General features: G+C 48.0%; 3 protein-coding genes across 4 annotated transcripts; 2 read left to right on the top strand and 1 right to left on the bottom strand.

Annotated features, from left to right (window-relative positions):
• The first annotated feature begins 389 nt into the window (after positions 1-389).
• LOC120901165 lies at positions 390-1928 on the top strand. Its single transcript, XM_040308875.1, has 3 exons — positions 390-539; positions 618-1779; positions 1880-1928. Exons 1-3 carry the CDS (start codon positions 410-412, stop codon positions 1926-1928), a joined length of 1341 nt encoding a protein of 446 aa, XP_040164809.1. The 5' UTR covers positions 390-409.
• Positions 1929-3513: 1585 nt separating this feature from the next.
• LOC120901164 lies at positions 3514-12551 on the top strand. Its single transcript, XM_040308874.1, has 4 exons — positions 3514-4336; positions 9791-10251; positions 10864-11072; positions 12253-12551. Exons 2-4 carry the CDS (start codon positions 10025-10027, stop codon positions 12549-12551), a joined length of 735 nt encoding a protein of 244 aa, XP_040164808.1. The 5' UTR covers positions 3514-4336; positions 9791-10024.
• Positions 12552-14839: 2288 nt separating this feature from the next.
• On the bottom strand, positions 14840-19406 carry LOC120902584 (protein SERAC1). Of its 2 annotated transcripts, none has more exons than XM_040311437.1 (5): positions 18382-19406; positions 17766-18088; positions 17003-17704; positions 16646-16912; positions 14840-16375 (listed from the first exon to the last, which is right to left on the bottom strand). In XM_040311437.1, exons 1-5 carry the CDS (start codon positions 18438-18440, stop codon positions 15225-15227), a joined length of 2502 nt encoding a protein of 833 aa, XP_040167371.1. In that variant the 5' UTR covers positions 18441-19406; the 3' UTR covers positions 14840-15224. The 2 variants fall into 2 exon arrangements, with proteins under 2 accessions (XP_040167371.1, XP_040167372.1); XM_040311438.1 differs by having other exon boundaries at positions 16853-16912; positions 18382-19404.
• Positions 19407-21277: the final 1871 nt, after the last annotated feature.

Raw genomic sequence — 21277 nt, 5'->3', positions numbered from 1 at the left:
AATATCCTGAATTCTTGAAGTTGATCCTAAGTATTATAGGATCACTCGATACCAGTACTAACAACTGTACGTAACACAAATAAACAAAACCCCCACTGATCATGGTCGTGATTCGCGAATGATAAGAAATACAACAACACTCTTACAACCAACTCTGATTATCTTATCGACAACGGCCCTCGTAGTACTAGTATGTCACAGATCCCGTGAGTGGGTGCAAAGGCTCTCTTGCTTCCTTCCATTGCTACTTCTCTCGTTTGCTAGACATTTCTCTATTTTTGCGTGAAATCAGCAAAGCCGAGCGGATTAGTTCTTATCGTAAGAATGTGAATCACAATTCCGGTGGATCCGGACACCTATAAAACCCGAAAGCTTGTTCGTTAAATTGTCCAATCGGTTGGTTTCGAGTATGGGGCTTGTTTCAGCTTCGTTAGTGTTGTTGCTGCTGGTGGCAAGTCCTGCAGTATGGACGAGAGATATTCCACGGCGGGAGCTCCCGGAAGATGTTGCTGAGGATGCTCCAGAAGTTGTAGGATTTGGTGAGTTGTTGATGAGTCCTAACATCAACATCATAACTAACATCTTCACGTCGCATTAATTTCAATTTCCTTCTTTAGCAACGGGATGCTCCCTAACACTTGCTACAGCAGCGCTGCCTCAACCACAGCCCCTGTTTCTTATCCCCGGCACGGATCAGTTCAAGTATCCTTCAACGTCCAGTGGCATTCTGACGCTGAGCGCAGGAGAAACCTTGGAGTTGGCTTGTCAGAATGGGTTTTCACTGTTCCCTTCGGAAACTTCCATCGTCGTGACGTGTGTGCTTGACGATCAGTTCAACTATGAAAGCAAAATGTATGCCTTCACGGAGTTCGGCTGTACGGCTAACTGGCGCAGCGTGGCTCGACGCACGGCCAACCGTTGCTACAACGATGCCACGATCGTTGAGATTGGATTTGAGATGGGAGCACGATTCCCGAAGATCATGGACGTTTGTCACGATGAGGTGACGTACGACAATCACTATCTAGTCCACGAGTTTACCCCGGCGAATGCAGGCTTCCAGACGGGTGTACCGCGGCCGGGTTGGATTCAGGGTAACTTCTATCCGGGCGTTACCGTCAACACACTGTACACCGTCAATATGCAGCGGGAAACGATTGCAACCATTCTGGACTCACAGCCCCGGGCGGACGAGCTGGTACAAACGACAAACAACGGTATCTACATGGCTCGGGGACATATCGCCGCTCGGGCGGATTTCATTTATGCCACGCAACAGAACGCCACGTTTTGGTTTCTCAATGCTGCCCCACAGTGGCAAAACTTTAACGCTGGCAATTGGGAGCGCATTGAGTCGTCGGTGAAAACGTTTGTGGCGGCTCGCAATATTCGGGTGCGGGTTTACGGCGGTACGTACGGTGTGCAGACGCAGGCCGATGGTAATGGAGATCACCGGGAGATCTTCCTGGACTTTGATCCGAATGGACGGACGCGCTTGAGAGCACCGAAGGTGTACTACAAGATCCTGCACAATGAGGCCCAGAACTCAGGGATCGTGCTGATAGGAGTTAACAATGTGCACATCTCGCTGGAGGAGATCCGACGGGACTACATCTTCTGCACGGACGTGAGCAGTCGGATTGGGTGGATTAACTGGGATCGGGAAAACCTTTCCCGGGGCTACTCGTATGCGTGCGAGGTGAACGAGTTTAACCGCGTGCCACTTGGCCACTTCGCTACAGCTGAACGTGCGTCTGCAAGTTCAGAGCAAGCTACTAGGTACTTAATGGCCAACCTATGGGTGGTGTTTGAAGTAGGGTAGATAAAAAGCGAGCATTGACGTCGTAGATCCATCCAAACCCGACGCTTATCGAACCAGCTCAGGAGGCTCTCACGCCGATCACATTATCGCCAAACCGTTCACCTGATAGCAATTTGTTTGAATAAAAGAGTATTTTTTAATCCACAAATTGTTCATTAGCTGCATTTGCTTGGCGTGGTGATACAATCGTTTCAAGCGGTTGGAACAAGTGTTTGCAAATTAAATTTGCAATTACTCTGGTATAGACCATTTAGCGGGTTTGTTTTAGATAACGAGGTATAGTTCAGAATAATGTAACATTCCGGTCAGTACATTAATGTGGCGTGAAGTACCGATTTAGTGTGTACTCAGGCGATAACAATCAACACTTGAAACGGGATGGAGATTTCCCTCCGCATGAACGTCCTTTAAATTCACCACAACGTGCGTTGAGCGTATTGCATACTTTACGGCGCATAACCATCATCAACCCCTAACTACGCAAACTACAGTACGTATCGAAATGAGAGTTTCATTTCGTTGCGTTAATAAAATAAACAACACATGAAATATATTTCAATATTAGTAAAACTTAATTGTTTGCTTTAATTCAACACAATTTTGGAATTTCTTTTCTACAGATTTTTAGAAAAAGTGTATGCCCAACAGAGAGCAACTGCGTGTATGCGCATCACAGCACAGCTACACGTGTTATGCTTTTGCGCAACGATTCCTTTGTGTCTTTTTGGTGGCGTAACATTTGCGTATTACCATTATTCTGCCAGCAGCTGTGCGGTTATTGCTCTTTCATGCCATGACCAACCTTACGACAGAAAGCAAATCGGTAGGGAAAAAGAAATTCAGCGCTTCCCCAGCCCCGCCGCTGTCGGCGTAACGCCAAAGACTTAATGCTGCTTTGATGATAATAAATTGCATCGTGCTGCACCACGGTGCTGGCGACAACGGGAAGAAATGAAATACGTCGTATGAGGTGTAATTTGTGATTGCTCATGAATGCACTCTACCGGCTGTGTACGAACGAATATGTTTGCTAAAAACAATTGAATGTTGCTCACTATGGGAGAGTAGCGGGAGGTTCTATGGGACAAACAAAAATATATTTTACCGATTAATGTTTATTTTACAGGAAATTATGCAAATAACAGATCCAAACAGTTCGAGAAGTCTGTCATGCACTTTAATATTTGGGAAGATCAAATACCATAAACGGTAGGGCTATAGCCAGAGAAGGAAATGATACTTTGTTTGCACTTATCCGCATTTAAAATAAATCCGAATACTAACTATAACTTCATTGATTTTTATATTTGTTGTCCATTTAACAGCACTACTAAAACCCACCATACGCGTTTGCTTACTATTCACTGTATGTGTGTCGTTGGTATTTATTATTTGACATTAAAAGGAAACACACATGAAACGAATCAACCGAGTAAAGAAGGATATATTCAAAAAATACTAATACATCTTATTTTAACCAATCAAAACAAACAGATAGTTACATTATTTTTCCCATCTTTCAATTTTCTCAGCCCAAAGAATGCCTCAAACGCACTTCAAATAAGCCAACCGTTGGGCCGCTTCTGTACCGTCGTCGTTTTTGTCTCTGTGCTAGTGACAACATCGACATCGGTTGTAGTGTCTGTGCGCGCGCTTTGTCGACCACGAACCGCGGACTCGAGGGTTTTGCGGTTCATTCGATTGTTTCCCTTCGCCCCGAGCGCAAGTGTGCCCCGTGCTGTGTCCGCTGCAGTGGCGAGCGAAGCAGCGAAACCCACCCCGTGTGCGCCCTTCGCTTTGTGCTGGGCGTTTGTGACTGTGTGTGTGTGTGTGTGTGCTGTGTTATCGCTAGTGTGGTGGACACCCCGAACGGTGGAGCACGCTGGTTTCTGTCTGTCGAGTCGATTGTTGATCGTGTGTCTGATGTGACGGAACCGTGTTGCGCGGGGGTACGTATCACTTTCGGTTTTTTTTTCTTCAAGTGTCCGAGCTTTACCGTGTGTGTGTGTGTGTTCGGGGGTGTTATCGGATGGCGGGGCTGGCTGCAACAGGGGGATGATGATTTTCGATCATCGCATTCCCGCCAACGACCACTATCTTGTTCTGCTGGCGTGCGCGCCCCAGAGACTCTACAACAGTGTGTGGCCTTGAACGGCGCTGAGCCCCAAACTGTCGGTGTATGTATGCGTGTGTGTGTGTGTGTGGTTGCTAAGGTGAAATTATAATAGAAATATTGCAACCCTAAAAGAAGGAAAAGCAAAGAATTCCATTTTTTGTACCACCACAGCCCTAGCACGTGGTCGTTGCGTGAGCGAATGCGCAAAAGTTGCGTACAAGCGTGCAAGTGAAGCGTACCAGAGGATTGTAATTGCGTAGCGTTTTAGTGTGCGGAAACAACAGCTGAGCTTCTGTGTGTGCGGTTGAACGGCGGGAACAAAAGACGGCGACAGAATTCCCCCCATTTCAGAACGAGTCTGTGTGAGTGTGTGTGTTTTGTGTGCTGTGAAAAAAAAGGTTCGTTGTTTGATGTTTCTGTATTTGTGTCGTTTTGACAAAAAAAAAAGCATAGACATCCCCTTCAACCCCTACCCCTAATTTCATCTCCCCATTCCCCATCATTATTCAAAACAGAAACAAGCCCCCAACGAGATCGAAACGGACGAAGAGCACAACCACAACAACCACATGTGGAGTAAGCGAAAGCAAACCCCCAGAAAGCATAAAAATATCGACAAACGCACTCGGCAAACGCACCCGCGTGTGTGTGTTGTGTGTGTCTTCTTCTTCTCTTTCTCGTGTGCGTTTGTGTTTGTGTATGGTTCGCCCACACAGTAGGCCTACAAATGTGCAAACACTACACGCAGCGCGACACGAGATCTATTCGAGGAAAAGGGATTAGTTTGAAGCGCACGGCGCCCGGTTGCCCAAAAATGTTTCGAATCGGTTGTGCGATTGCGTACGCCAAGATGTGTGACCTCTGCCATTCACCACATTTCAAACACAGCCACACAGATTTTAGGGGTGCTCGATGTGTGATTGTCGCCCACCTCCCCCAAGTGTCCGATCGCTCCCGTGATGATCGTGCTCAGGCGACGCTCAAGGTGAACAATTACGCGAGGGAGAGGTGGCTGTTCGGCGTTTTGTTGGATGATTATTTATATGCTTCCTCTTTTTTAATTCTTCCCGCGATACATAACTCACTCGCCCAGAGGCTGTTTTGAGTGTTTGAATATCAGCATTTTTTGTTGGTGTGTGTAGTTGTATTGGGCTACTACTACTTACACCCTTACCGTGAGCTTGCAGCTGTACTGGTGTGGAAGTGTTTCAATTGATTTTGATTATTTTTTAATGACCGCAATCAACACAGCCGGCATTGTTTGTGCGTCGTCACCATTGCATCTTTGTAAACGGGATTTTTTTTGGCTGCTAAAGCTCCTCAGATTTACACTTTTTCTTCTTCTTCTTCTTCTTCTTCTTCTTCTTCTTCTTCTTCTTCTTCTTCTTCTTCTTCTTCTTCTTCTCTTCTTCGTCTTCTTCTTCTTCTTTTTCTTATTCTTACTTTTCTTCATCCTCTTCTTCTTATTGAAAGGTTAAAAACTTTGAGATCTTCCTTAAGTCTATCTTACTGCAGGAGTACTGTCTTTTTACAAAATGTACTTACATAACCTCAACAAATGCAAATATTGAAGCGAAAAGTAAGGCAATAGTGTCTCAATTACTCACACAAAGGTAAATCCTGCCAACAGAGAGAAGAAAAAATAAACCAAAGCCCAACCGAATAAGTCGTCGGTTCCGTTTTCCCCTTTTGCCATCCAACCCCCTACAAGAATATAACACTCTTTTCTCGCCGTTCACCCTTAGCTGTCCACTCTCCTGTGGCAGAATGATGGCAAAAAACTACTACCGCGACAGGCAAACGGTTCTATAATTAACGCCACTGCCTTTCCGTTACCATAGTGTCACTGTTGTGTTGTTGTTGGTTCACGTTTTTGCCTCCCCAGTGTACGATGTCGCTAGGCGCGGTTCGTCGCTAGCAGTAGCAGCAGCGCAGTGCTCTACATTTCCTTTGTCAACGAGGGGGATTATCTTTGGAGTGGCAATTTTTTCAACCTCGGTTGGTGTTACCGGTCACTTGTCCACTGCCCGCTATCATTAACCCGCCTACTGATAAGACCGGATTAGTGGAGCTTTGGACAGCCGGGACGCGGTGGAGCACTAGTCCTCAGGCGCTCACTCAGTCTGAATGTTCAGATGTGGCTTTTTTGCATAATTCTTTGGTTCGTTGAACTTGGGATGAGCGCATTTTCTCTAAAAGATAAAAATAAAATGGAAGAAATGAATTACCACCAGCACACAAGCCGCTCATAGCCATTACTGAATGAATTCAAAGACCTCGAGCGCCACAACCGTTATCAAGCTTCCTCTCAGGTCAGGTCACAATGTTCTGTATTATGTTTAGCTGGCCCCTCTCGTTCGCAATCTACTATCAGTCGCCCGGTCGTTCTGGGTCATCTGGGCGGCGGGTTGTACCAAACTCGTATGAAATCTGCCCATTTGCGATAAGAGGCGTGAAGCACATCTGGCCGAACAAGAAACAAAAAAATTGCCAAAAAGCCGCGAATCAACTCCAGCAGCTGGCTGTGAAATGCGTCACAACATATTTTTGGCGAACCTTTTTTTGCGCTATCTCATCCCACAATTGTGCGGATCATTAATGAGCGTCGTTAAGGGAATAAAGCGGAGAGAGAGCGAGAGAGAAACGTTTAATTACAGCACCAGCAATGATGCGAAAAGGTGCTGATAGATGACGGAGATAAGATGTGGCACAGAGCATCTTATTGCACTCCAAAAACGACGATGCAGAAGCTCAAAGGTGGTGTGCGTGATAAAATAGACCGATCGAAGCGAGGGTTTATAAAATATTGATCGAATATTTGCACCCAAACCCGTCGGAGTCACATGTTTCCAATTGGCAATTGAAAGGTAAAAACGCCTTAAAGCTGGAAGTGAAACCTACAGCACAGCACCACCACCAGCTGGAAATCGTTGCTCCTATCTGCTGTAACTGCTTATTAGTAAGTGGAGTCTGCCATTATCCGCTGGACACGCACACGTCTCCGCAACCTATCATTACAGCTGGAATTGCTTCCCATCGCAGTTTGCCGGTTTGTCGGGTTGAAAAGAAAGTGTCATGCCCGTTTTGCATGTTTCCGTTGCTTCTGTATCGATCGCTAGAAGTCATCATTAGCTATGAAAATCCTTTCAGTTTTCCAGTTTTCGACTGGAACTTCAGTGCCACAAATCGAACCAATGCAATGGGTGCCAATGTTCTCGTATGCTTTGGCACTGGTTTTCACTCGTCTAGCTAATGTATTCCATTATGCAAATGTGATCCCAGCTCTCCAAATAGCGACAGGGACACAAGGGGGCACGCCGCATTTTATTGATGATCATCATCAATGATCTCCTGGCTGGAGGCGTTCTGGTCAAGCTGTTCTCTCTCTCTCTCTCTCTATTTGCCTCACTTAGAAGAATAGGTTATGCAAATTTTGCCGTCACAAAAACGGTATGGTGCTTGGACGACCGCTCTCTTATTCCCCCTGGAGACCGGTTCGGGAACGTGACCGTTGGCGTCACCAAAAGCGGCACACCGTCGCGTTGCACGCTTGGGCAGGCGCGGCGCATTCAATCTTCGGTGATACTTGAGATTCACAGTCGGAATCGAGAAGTCAACACAGTGTACTGAGGGCATACCACACCGCTGATAAGAGACGATGGTAGACGCATGTGTACGGGGTGAGTTCCCGATGAAGTAACCTCGGCGGGTGGACCGCTTCCCGACTGATAAGAGCCATAAGTGTGTGTGTGTACTTGTGGTTGTAATAGCACAACATACAGCATAGCCACGGTGTTCAGCTATCGTCTGGGCGGGATTTTGTTTGCTTACAAGTGTGAGTAAAGAATGTGTTAACATTAGGATCTGCCGGCTATTTCCTGGTTGATAAAGCGTCCCGGAGGGTTTTGTCCCATTTTTTGCCGTGGACTCTTCAGGGTTTTGTTGTGATCTTTTGTGATGAATAGATCTGCAATGCTAGCTCAGACTAGCTTTCCGGGAAAACTAGCCAACTAGTCGCAAACGTCGTACAGTCACGTCTTCACTGATAAGCACTCGTAATTGCTCTGGATGTAAAAATGAAGTTAAAAGTTAGATCATCGCGCTGCAGCGTGTTGGCTTTATGGAGTATAATTTCCCAGCAAAGAGACATCAGTTTCCCGATGTTGAAGATCCTTAAAAAACCTCCCTCAATACCTGATCTTCTCAATCTTCTTCTTCTTCTATTTGGCGTAACGTCCTACGCGGATATGCCGGCCTTTACAGGCTTTCAAGACTCAATTCATTACCACGCAGCCGGATAGTCAATCCTTGCTACTGGGACATGGTCCATTCCAGGCTTGAACCCAAAACAGGTATGTTATTGAGTCGTTCGAGTTGACGACCGTACAATGGAACCGCCCCAATGCCTGATAAGCACCCTGATTATAGATTACAAACTATGAAACCCATCGACAAGTTTCGATCGATCGGAACGAACGGACGTTGGACCTTTTTATCGTGAAACTTTAATACCGCACGACCTGTGCTGTATCCCAGACCGCCAACACCAATTACAACATCAACAAAGCAAAGCAGTTTTGTTGTAATGCGTAATCGTGCATCTTCATTTCCTTGTGCAGCTTTCGTGGGGTTATATTGAAATCGATCGCGAATGTTCGCCACTATTAAGGTTAAAGCGCGCGGCAAAGCCACACAACCAGAAAACGAACGAGGTCGTTTGGGGGTTGTCCATTCTGCAACCGGCGCATAAAGAATCGCTTCACTCTGCTCGTGCTGGTTTTTTTTTTTGTTTGTTTGGCGGTTTGACCATGGGCTCGATGAGTCAAGTTCGCCGCCAGTTTTCCACCACGTTTTCCACATCGTTTGGGTGCCGTTTGTGCTCGTGTTTTACGCGAAGGAGAAAGCGCGTGAAACCCACCAACAGATTATGGTGGAGGAAGGTGGTGGTGGTAGTCGTCGTATCGAGGCAGAAGTGTTCGATAACGAACGGTCAAATGCACATCATTATTAAAGGAAGCTCACTAGGTGCGTTGTTAGAAGGCGTTGGTAGGCAAAAAGAAAAAAAAAACAACATCCACTCAACAGCTTATTATTAAATCGAACAACGTTGCTACAAGCGGAAATAAATGACCTACCAGCAAAACTGCTCTGCCTCCATGTGGCGGTGCTGTATGGGTAGTTTTTCGTACGGTAGTTTAGAGTGGGGGCTGAACATGTCGCCGCCTGACGGCGATTATTGAGCAAGGTGACCTGAGAGAGTGCCGGCTGGAGGGTGACCAGCTGGAACCGTTTATCAGGCCCGTACAACGATCGATTCCGTCATCATCGTCATCTGTTTGGGGTTGTCCTTGGGGTAGGTTGGTCACACTTCACTTGGCGGAAGCTTTATCTCAGCCACAGCGCGTTAGACATCCTATCGAAGTACGGTCTTGTTGACACGGAGCTCTTCTAGATCTAGGCGCTTGAGTCATGTTTGGTGTGATTCTGTGGTGTGTGAACAATATAAATAGGAATGACTGTAACAACGTGCGCTCGTCGTTTCAATGGCATAATTGATGAGAAAGTGCAAAACACTTACGTCAAAACAACTTCTCCTCCCCATGCACACTGTAAGGGGTTCGGAGCCCTGATAGTGCAAGCTGAGATTAGCCTACTTTTCCTCTTATCATGAGACAGGATCTGCACATGACTGTTACTGATCATCATTACTAACAGCACGTGACGTTGATGCTGCATTCAATATTTGTTCGTTGGCACACTCCCTCGGGAACTCCAATTGACCCTCGGCGGTGAAGAAACCTCCACTAACTCACGCTCTTTCTCTCTCTTTCTTCAATTTTCATATAAAACAGATAAATCAGCACCAATCAAGCGGCTGGAGGTGGAACAACGCCAACAAACAAGCAGCTATCCTCATAATGACGATCCTCACTTACCATCGTTAAACTGACACGACGCAAAACCACCGACTCCACAACACTCCAACTATTGGGAGCAGACAGCAGCAGAATTTCGGCACCAAAGTAACATTTGCGATCGCGTGTGTTCGTGTTTGCCCTGGGGCAATCATCACGAACGAAGATAAAATGGACGGAATGAGTATGTGGTCTACGCTGGACACCAACTGCAATGCAATGCACACCGGCACCGATGATGACGGTGGAGTCGGCCAGTGTTACAACGACAGCAAAGTTACCGTCAGCTTCTGTGCCAACGCCATTACGGCCGAGGCGGTGGAGCAGCTGGTCGTGAAGGAATCGGACTGTCAGATGCAGCTAATGACGAAGCCGAGCGAGGTGGCGGTCGTTGTGGAGTAAGTAAACCCCCGGTTCATTCCCACTAAAATTCTGGTCACATTGATCTTGGAGTTCAAGTGCACAGGAACAGTGACGCTATCTCTGTGTCTCGTGTGAAGAGGGCACCCGCGAATCATCATAGTAGGCAGTTCATCACCATCAGGTTCATTGCGAAGCTGATTCATATCAGCTGTATTTACATTCGGCGATGACATGGGGAAGTTAGGTGTGTTATCAGCTACCTAACCTCAACCTGCAAATGGCGATAAAGATACGCGTACGCACTGATACCTTGGGTGTATGTATACCGGGTGGGTTTTGTTCTCACGAAACCTTCAGGCTTTGTAGTGATGTGAAATCAGTGCTGAAAGGATTAACGATTTTGGATGCATTGTATCGCACAGGAGCTTTATCGTGCCGAGGGATAACGTTGCGCCTTAGCAACAAGCGAATATAGTTAGTGGTAGCTTATCTCATGTCACACGAACTTAATTAGAATGAAGCAGACAACTGGACCATGTTTCCAGTATAAAAAGTTAGTTAGAGTGCACTCGGAACAGTACTCACATGTTCACCTTCTACCATCCGGAACTAATGTTACTTGCATCGTCTTCTTCTACTCCTACCAGCACACCGAACAACCGTGTCCGCGTGGCGCTCGGCGTCCTGATCCGGCTGATGCTTCCGCTCACGCATGGTGTCGCACGTGGCTGGAAGGGGTTGCGCGGGCTGAGCGTGCTGGCCCTGCTCCGGAAGGTTCGCGAAAGCCACGGTCTGCTGACGACGCTGTTCGCGGTCGCGGCCAACACCGTCTCGATGAGTCTATCCTCCGTACAAGGTAGGTGAAAAGAATGATTCCCAGTGGAAGAGTGGTGTGCAACACATTTGCCGTGTGTCTGTAAAATGTGACACCAAAGACGGAAATAGTAGGTTGAAAAACCACGTCCGGATTGTGCTACTGTTCACGTGCACACGAGGCCTGTCTTGATCGGGAAAGGGGAAATGCTTCGAACGGTTGTCATACGTCATACGTTTTAAAACGGCTGCGAGTCAATAACCCCTGTTTGCTAATAACAACACAGAGCACAGCTAGGTTTTATTTACGATCTGTTTACTCGCAGTAGGCCGGCTGCACTCCGGATTGACTGGTCTGTGGTTGTGGTCAAACAAATGCATTCTATTCTCAGCGTTGGCAAGTGTCCTAAAACGGTGTCAGATGTGAGATATTGCTCTCTGAGGCAGCTGAGTAAAGCTTGCCTGTAGAGCAGATCTGTCTGTAGATACTGAGCTAAGAACTCTGGAATTTTGATGACTTAATGGAAGATTTTCTTAGAATTGAGAAGATATTTCCGGTGAGTACTTCAGGCTGTTGTTGTTGTGATTTGATGCGCACGGAACTCATCAAGATGTTGCCATTAAAACCGAGTTGTAGTTCCACTGTAAATAGAGCCATTTTTTCTTCATTCTCTAAACACTTCAAGTTGATTCTCCAACAACCGCTATATCGTTATCTTATCGTAACATTAACAGTGCCAACCAGTGTTTGAGGCTGAAAGATGGGCACTATTACGCTTCCCGAATCGATACAGTTTATATAAACGGGCCAAGCTCGAACGTTCGACTAGCGTCATCATCCCTCGTCTTAGCGCCAGTTGCACTTTGCTTCGGCATTCCCATCCAGCAAAGCGCGCCCCGCATTGATTGCGTAGCCGTAGCGTAGCCAGAGTCAGAATCAATATCGGTGTGGGACGGCGACAACGGCGGTATTGGGATAAAAATAATTTCCAATCCAATTAGGATTCGCGCACAGGCACGATCCTGCATATCGGTCTCCGCTCTACTGTGGCCTCACTCACATTCGTACCGTCGATCGGGCTCGATGGTGCTGTTCTCGACGCTAACGCTTTCACTCGGTGCTGCTGGTGCTGTTGGGCCGGACGATGCCTGGGCATCGTTTGAAACCATCGCCAGCCAGCAACTGTCCTCCTGCCTAACCTGGATCCTTTTCCTCGTTCTAGTGGCGCACCGCATCGATCCGCTGCTTCGTGTGATCAAACTCCGCAAGGACTCGTCGCCCACCGTTGCCATCAAGCAGGGTACTACTACTTCAACTGCTCCCACCGCTGCAGCCAGTCAGCTAGCGTCCCTCCGCGTTCCACGCCATCTACCGGAGCGGTGCGTCGATTTGGTAGTGCTCGCAGAACCACCCCCGGGTGTACCGATCCGGGCGGACATTGTGCTCATCCACGGTCAACACCTGGTTCGGTTTGTCAACACCTTGGGAAGGAATGGAAATAGCGGACGGTTGGTGAACTGAACGATCGAAACCGTGTTGAGTATCCGAATGGAATTTACGAGTCGAAGACAGGCACCGACGTTGAGTCAGCTCCACCTTCCGGTGCGCAATCGAGAGAGCAAGCAATCGCAACCAACGAATCGAATGATAAACCCCATGAATCATCGATCATCCCAAAAGATCCGTCGTCGAACTAATGACCGATCCAACGGGGAAGAACCCCGAATGATTCTTGATCCACGAAAGGTCAATCCGATCCACATCCCATCCTGAATAAACCGTCCCAAAACCCTTCCATCGATCCCGTCAAGGATCGACCGTGCAAAACAACCGAGTGGATCGACCTGACTTCTTCTTCAGATCATTCCATGACAGACGCCCACCAAACCATTGACGTCCAGTCATCGAGACCATGACGCTCATGTCCGGCACCGAAGCAAGTGGTACCCATGGAACGAACAAGAACGCCCGCGTCGAAGATCCGGCACGAATGCCTGCATCTCGATCATCGGGAAATCTGTAAACCGCGGAGCCCCAACCCCACACCGAGCTCAAACGCGCCAATAGAGCAAGACGTGATATGAGACGTGCGCGTACCGCAAGAACTGAGCCCGACTTCGCTGATGATTTAGAATGAGAGAAGAGAGAGAGAGAGAGAGAGAGAGAGAGAGAGAGAGAGAGAGAGAGAGAGAGAGAGAGAGAGAGAGAGAGAGAGAAGAAACCAGAGAGCAAAGACAAACGTAGTTAGTTACCGTTAAGTAGGGTAGAAAGACGAAGAGAATGAAAGCCCAACAACTACCGGATTGCGGGTTAAAGTAGTCGCATCAGAAAGACAGCCGACGGGGACCAACGTATACCATTTTTGAGATTAGATAGATCCAGTTTGGACGATCGCCGTAATGGCTGTTACAGTTTCCAGTTTGACGATCGACGTTTTACATTTTAATTTTGCGTTAAGTTTGCTGCTTTTGGACCGCTGAAGTGAAGTTATGAACACTGTTACAGCAAAAGTTTGTGCGACACCTAGCAAAGCTGGAGGTCGGAAGTGCGTTGAGAAAGCAGAGCCTTAAACAGATGTAAGACAGCTGCTTTATTTTGTGATAATCGATAAAAACAGTGCGTTGATAGAAAGAGAGTGAGTGAGAGAGGAGTTAGCGTAGGTTTACCGAGGGGTGGGTTAGTGTGTGCTCTACTGATATGGGGAACCACTTCTCACGCAAATAAAGATTCGTTCGATGGACACAGAGTCCATAATGAACGATATAAAATAGCAAATGTTATTGGATTTCTTATCCGAAGGCGACGAACCTTTTCACTGATCAAATCTTAGGTTCAACTTAGCTGCAAATTTTCGTTTCTTTCAACACTTTTCAAACTATAGCGGCAGGAGCTCCGATTCCGTGTTTGAAATCAATTCCGGAAGCTGATTCCGATGATGGATTGGATTTTTCCGGAATCGGAATTGGCTCCGGAATCAGAATCATCCTAAATCAATCGCAAATTGCCCCGGTAGCGGAATCAGGATTGACTCCAGAATTGGGATTAGCTCTGGAATGAGAATCAGTTCTTGAACTGAGATAAGAAGTTTTGGAAGCGAAATTAATCCAGGAATCTCCATGAGAATGGAATGTTAACAAGAAAAATTGGTTTTTTTGCGGCTATCAATACGAAGCATCATTGGACCCAAACGCCTATTCTTTTGGAGATGCCAGAACCGATTTCAATGCCGGACCTCATTTCGGAGCTGTTTTCGATTTCGATTCTGTACCTGATTCTGACTCCGGAACCGATTCCGACTCCAACTCCGACTCCGATTCTGATTCTGGAGTGGATTTAAATTCTGGAGCCGAATCCCGAGCCAATTCCGGATACGATTCCGATTTCGATTTCGATTCTGGATCTGATTCCGACTCCGGATCTGATACTGATTCCGGAGCCGAATACGGAGCCAATTCTTGAGCCTATTCTCTAGCCGAATCCGATCTCGATTCTTGACCTGATTCAGACTCCAGAACCGATTCCAACTCTGAAACCAATTCCGACTCCGCTGTGAATTTAAATTCTGGAGCCGAATCCCGAGCCAATTCCGCAGAAGATTCCGATTTCGATTCTGGATCTGATTCCGACTCCGGATCTGATACTGATTCCGGAGCCGAATACGGAGCCAATTCTTGAGCCTATTTCGTAATCGATTCGGGAGACTGATTCCGAACCTACCATGCGGAATCGATCCCAAAAACATCAGAGATAGCCGGAATTGATACCGCCTAAAAAAATCATTTTTTCCCATAATAATCTAAACATATGAATGCCATTATTTAATTGCTGTAACTTTTATTTTGTTAACAAATACTTTCTCGGTGTAAATCCGTCAAATTCGTAATGCTTCTTCGCAAGCGAGGGAGGGGGGTAACAACAGTTGCAAATTTAAAAAAAAACCCTATGTGTAACAAAAAAATAAATAACTACAAAACTAAACCCTGCGGTGTGCGGTGTTGCTCTGTGTGTTGCGAGGCAAAAACGACCAACCAAACACGGGAGAGCAACCTTAAATCAACACGATCCTAACCCTAAGTTCATCACATTCTTACATCGAAAGTCGAAATGCGATGTTGTCTCGTTGTCCAAGCTTTGGCTGAGGTGCGTGGAGGTAACTGGTGCGTGTGTGTGTGTGTGTTTGTGCCATGTCTGGATTTAGATAAACACATTCATCAGCTGCTCGAACTGTTTGAGCTGCGTGTAAAGCCCGGAAAGGGCGGACGATGCTGCTGTGCTGCCGGCGCTCTTCTTGGTGCCGTGGAAAATGAGCTGCTGCTGGGCGGCTTTCGGCATTACCTGCGCCACGTTGGCCAGCTTAACACTGTCCGGGCCGCCGGACCGGATCGCCTCCTGGATGGCACCGACTAGCCGCTGGTACAGGAATGACTGCCGGCAGATCGGTTTGCTGAGATTGAGATGGTCCTCGCTGGTGAGGTAGAAATCGCCCGCATCGATCCGGGCCGAACTTTCCGGCACCACGTGTATGGCCAGCTTGAACGACGTCAGCACGGTTGGCTTGCCCTCGCAGAGGGTAATGATCTTTGGCCGGCGCACTCCCAGCGAGTCGACCGAGCGGAGGAAGCTTTTGTTTAGATGCAGGAGATGGGTGGAGTTTTCCTCCAGCTCCTGCACCTCGACCGAGGGCCACACGAGGGCGGATGTGTGCTGCTTCAGTTTCGCCACACCACTGCCGCGGTGGGGCGTACCGAGGAACATGACGACGCGCGAGTTTTCTGCCAACCGGCGCACTTTGGGGTTGGGACTTTCGAGCGCCTGCACCATGATGCTCTTGATCAGCAGTCCGCCCATCGAGTGGCCGACCCAGATGATGGGCCGATCCTGCCCGACGTCCGAGGTGGCCAGCTTTTCGAGGAATTCGGCCGCTCGCTTCTGCAGCTTGCCGTCGTACTTCTCGCACGGGCAGCCGGTCGCCGACCACTGCGACAGGGAGGACTCGTAGTCCAGGCCGAGCACGCGTATGCTGGGAAAGTCTTTCGGGAGCCATTCCATCGGCCAGCAGAACGATCGCTGCGTCGAGTCGAGCGGTTCCTGTAGCCACTGGTCCCCCGACACGCTGCAGGTGGCACCATCCGCGGTGGCGGTGGGCTTGCCTGTATGCGCATCCTCGTCCGCTGCTAGGGGGACGTCCGGGTAGACGACGGTCCAGTCGGCACCGAGCGGTTCCTCCTGTTGCAGTGCTTCAATTAGCTCTTTCGTTTCGGTATCACTGATCGATGCGTCCCGGGGTCCACTGTTGGTCGATTCCTGGAACGTTAGCAGCTCATCCTTGTACGCGGTAATGCCCTCTGGAAATGGAAGGAAAGAGAAATCGCAATTAGAGCACATCGTTATGTTTTGCAACAATTAAACTGGATGAGCACTATCGTCAACGTAGCGCGCAGGATGAGCAATTTCTACAACTTGTTGGTGTGTTTTATCTCCTCCGATTTGCCCTTTGTACCGGGGACAGGAGATGAGGTGTGGTGTGACAGTGACATGAGCGACCGAAAGGGGAGGTGAAAAGGGCGCAAGTGTAAAAACAACGGAAAAGCGTAGCACGTTTCGCTTACGCTTACCTTCAGCTGTCCGGGCGTGGTCCTCCTCCTCGAAGGAGGACTTTCTAGCGGACCAGCTTTTGTACGTGCGAGCAGCGGAAGCGACCTCGGTTCGCTGTCCTGTCCGGTTCGGCGGTATGTCGACGTCCGTCGGTGCAATGTCGTTGGTGAGCGAGGTGAAGGAAGGCGACGATGTGGACACTAAATGAACGTCTTTGTGTTTCTTACCTAGCAGACTGGCAGCTTGCGGTTTGAGATCCTTCTGGCGCCACGTCACAAATACACCCCCTGGAGAGGGAAAAAATAATATAGAGAAATAGAAAATACAAGCGTTAGTTATGTTAAGGCATCGATTGAGCTGGCCGACAGCATCCTTACCCAAAAGTCCATGGATGAAGACGACATCGACGGCCGGTTTGGCTTGCTGGCGGCCGCGCGGATGCAACGGGTACACCTTCGGCGCGTACCGGAACCCGTTCGGATCGTCTTGATCCAAATTTTCCAGCGTCAGGTCCGCCGTCACCTGCATGCGCATATCCACGTCCCGCTTCCACCGGGCCAGTATGCCGATCCAACCGCTCGCATAAAACTCGTACCCCAGCCCTTCGCACGCGGACAGATTGCCCACCAGCCGGCTAATCAGCAGCTTCATATCAATATCCTCCCGGAACAGCTTCTCCGCCTCCAGCAGCATCAGCAGTCCACCCGCATCCACAATCCGCCGGCAGTGCTGCTTACCCTCCGGCCCGACCAGCCCCGTCAGATGCACGAGCGCACTGAGCGACTGCTTGAGCTGATCGTACTCGAACCGGGACGGTGACATCTGGTACGTCACCTCGTCGCCGTCCGGCTCGCGGATGTGTCCCGAACTGCCGAACGTTTGCTCCAGCGCGTACGCGGCACACTTGTGCGGGGCCAGCAGCTCGAGCAGCGACTTCATCTCCACCAGCACCTCGCGCATCTCCTTCTCGACGCCGTACTGGCGCGGGGGCAGAAACCAGCGCGTGTCACAGTTCGAGCGGGCCAGCGAGATCGCCGTCCGGTGGTCGCACAGCTGCGCCAAGTGTTGAAAGTCCCAATCTGGAGAGAAATGATCATTAGACACTTGTTTCGGCGACGGTTTTTGTGACTTCCGACCTACCCTTTAAATGGTCAATCTGTGCGAGCTGGTGGATGGCCTTCAGCCGCTCGGCCTGATCGCCCCGCTGGGCGATCCGGAGCAGTCGCCAGGCCACGGAATGCTTGAGCGCTTTCCACCATTTCTCGAACGGCTGCACGATGATGTTCAGCAGCCGGTGCTGGTTCTCCGCATCGAGAGCGCGCTCGCGCAGCGACTGCCGGTAGATGTGATGCTTGATGTAGATGTAATCTGGGCGCTTCCGGTCAATGTCTAGCACGCGTGTGTCGACCAGTGAGGAAAGGGCTGCGTACGTACGGTATGCTTCATAGCTTAACACTCCCAGCCTAAAAATAGAACAGCAAAAAGGGGAGGGCGATTAGCGAATGAATTCGTAAACAATAATACTATGGCGGTACGGTCGCGCTGAGATCAACGTGCTCAACGACGGGAAGTGCGCAACTCTCACTCTGCTACGCAGTTCGTCGTCGGCGCCTGCTCAAGGCCGCATTTTTGCGATGGCGTGATATGTCGCCCCTTTCGGGGGTGTGTCTTAGAAACCGATCAACAAATCAGCGTGTTTTAGGGAAAGGGGTGGGAGGTGGGGGCTCGTGTTGACGGTCCATGTGTTGGTACTTACAGCGATGCAACGCCACAGCCGGAAAACAATTTGGTACACTTTCTGTACTCGATTTGCATCCTTTTTTGGTGGTTGGCTGGAAAACACGTTTTTCACACACACCCCCTTTTCCGACTTTTTTGTACAATAATTTAGATTTTTTTTCCTCTCTTAGCACAATCTCAATATGACACGTTTTTTGGGATAATTTTTTCTTAACTTCTTAATTTTTTGTGTACTTTTCGATACAATTTTGTGTGTTTCTGTTGTGTGGTAGGTTCCCGCACTGTCGCTTTCCACTGAAAAGGCGATCTGCTCGCCTACTGTGCTTCACACACTGAGTGTGTGTGTGTTACACAATACCACACACGCGCTCGATCGAACTAAATTAAGCACAAAAGTAGCACCCCCAATGCACACCACCAACAACAAGGCACACACTTGTTCAAACTTCTCTGTATTTCACACTGTCCCTTTGTTCGCACAACTCTATGTGCGTGCGTTTGGGTTTCACTTTTGTATCCTTTTTAAATCGTTTATATCCTTTATCACTTCCTTTAAGTTCATTCGCTTTGAAAACTGTTCTTGTCTCTCTTGTTTGGGGGGCACGACCTGGGGTATGCCTTCACGGTGTAGTTGATTCTTGTTTGCTGGTGGGGTGTGAGTCCGAGACTAAATTTCTAATGCCGCGGTCGGTCCTACTTAACGACTTTTCGCTGCCGTCAACAACATCCGATAATAACAACAACATCACGCCATACGGATTGGGACACCGACACACTGACACACACAAACACACACACACCAGTCAAATAGAGGGGAGGTAAGTTCCACGTAAATAACACACAAAACAAGTGCAGCGATGTGGATTGAGTCACTGGGCGATGGCGTCAGCAACCGTTTGGAGGGAAGATATTAGACGGTAAATATCAACAACAGACGGAGCTAACACATTGATGTCAATGATTGAGCAGGAATGCAGCAAATGTTTTTCGCGAAAAAAATATCAACAAATTAGCTGGCGCTACGTCCGTGGTGGAAGGAAACTACGACTAACCAATAATAAACACAGCGAGAGAGAGACGGGAAGAGTGAGCGAGTGAGTGAGAGACGTTGAAAGAAGTTGGAGGAAGGGAGAGAGAATGCAAGGAGCAACTGAGCGCAAGGTGGCTCAATATTGATGATGAAAGACAATTCGGAACACGCTTTTTCCTTTCAAGCAATTCGAACGCGCGAAATTCAAATTCATACTGAGCGCCGCATGTTTCACCAGTATCGTTTTGAATTAAAAAAACATTTACTGGAAATGAAATATGCGTCCTAAAATTGTAAGCAAGTAACAGTCACATATCATTCTTAACTGAATCGATTTGTCTCTACATGGGTCAAATGGAATGACTTGAATAACGATGGTTTCTTGGAATAGTATACCCATGGCACCGAATCGCTTGCGAGCGACGTAACTCCGGTTCCGATACCGGTTAACACAAAACCATGTGGATACCCATGTGGCTAAAGCCTAGAGCCGTCTGGAGCTGCTAGTTGGAAGCTTCATGTCATTCGGAAGTGATTCTGGTTTTATGTCGCATGAACACTTTGCAGTAGTGATATTATAGTTGGCAAAATTCCGGAGTCGACTCCGACTACTACTCTGAAAATGTTGAAACCAACTCCGCAAGATCCAACCAGCATTATCTGAAGCTGTCCAGAGTCGTCCGGAGTTAGAGTGCGAGTCATCCGGAGTCGCAGTCATCCGGAGAGGAAGTCGTCCGCAGTCGGAGTACGAGTCATTCGGAGTCTTCGAGAGTCGGAGTCGTTCGGAGTTGGAGTCATCCAGAGTTGGATTCGAAAAAAGTGGCACTTACACCTGAGGTCCAGGTCTATGAAAATGTTTCGGGAATATGGTCCAAATCGCATGGACGAACTGACAATCTCATGATTCCGGAACATTTTTGTTGCACGAGAAGCAAAACAATTTGTTTCCCGTTTATTTGTACCCAAGCGCCACAGATCAAGCTTAAACGACTGGAAAATTGAATATCCATAGAAAAAAAAATGAAAGCTCCACAGCTTCATTGGTTTGATCAATAGATGGCGTATTACAACTCATCATTATATTGCTATCCTTTTCTTGCAATGTGTTTCGACAAGTTTCATCTTATCATGACCTATATAGCATTCTAACTTTCTGAGCAAAAATCTATATGAATGGTCGTGTGGTCAGATACGTGGGTATCAACACCAACGACCATTACTCAAATCTCACTTGCTTCAATGCTGGTGGTTTCCGTTGGAGTTTAGTATTTAAACAATCGTATCGCCATTCTAGTTCTAGCGATGCATAACTTCAATGCGAAACCATACAACAGTATAGAGGAAATGAGAAAGCTCTCCTCCAAGCGATGAAGCTCAGCTGGTTGGGGGTATCCCACCAACAGATAGCGCCACCAGCTTTTTCGCTATTTTTAGAATGCATGAGTCGTTTGCCGTCTGCTAAACGAAGTCTTTCTATATTCCGTTTAGGTAGAGAACTTGAGTCGTTTAGAAGCCGTTTAGTGGTCGTTTAGTGGATTTGTGGCACTTGGATAGCAGGAACATTTTCGGATGCGTTTGCGTATCAAAACGGATATTTTCAAATCATTGAAAAAAAAATGAACAAATACGTGCATAATTTTAGGCCGAAAATACACGGACCGGAATTTCTCGGCCGCGGAATTCCGCTTGCTGTCAAACCCATATACAAAGTGTCAACGGCAACTTTCCCGAACTGTCATATCCTTACATTTTTCAGCAAGAGGAACTCCGCGGCCGCAAAATTCCGGTCCGTGTGTTTTCGGCCTTAAAATAATTTGAAAAATCTTCGGAAATACTGCTATTCAACAAATGATGCCGCAATTGTGGCATAGAGCCGGGCCTG

The sequence above is a fragment of the Anopheles arabiensis genome, chromosome 3 (genome assembly GCF_016920715.1).
Source record: "Anopheles arabiensis isolate DONGOLA chromosome 3, AaraD3, whole genome shotgun sequence".
Taxonomy (NCBI): Eukaryota; Metazoa; Arthropoda; class Insecta; order Diptera; family Culicidae; genus Anopheles; species Anopheles arabiensis.
The sequence above is the reverse complement of the archived record's forward strand: the minus strand, read 5'-3'. Positions and strand labels throughout refer to the sequence as shown.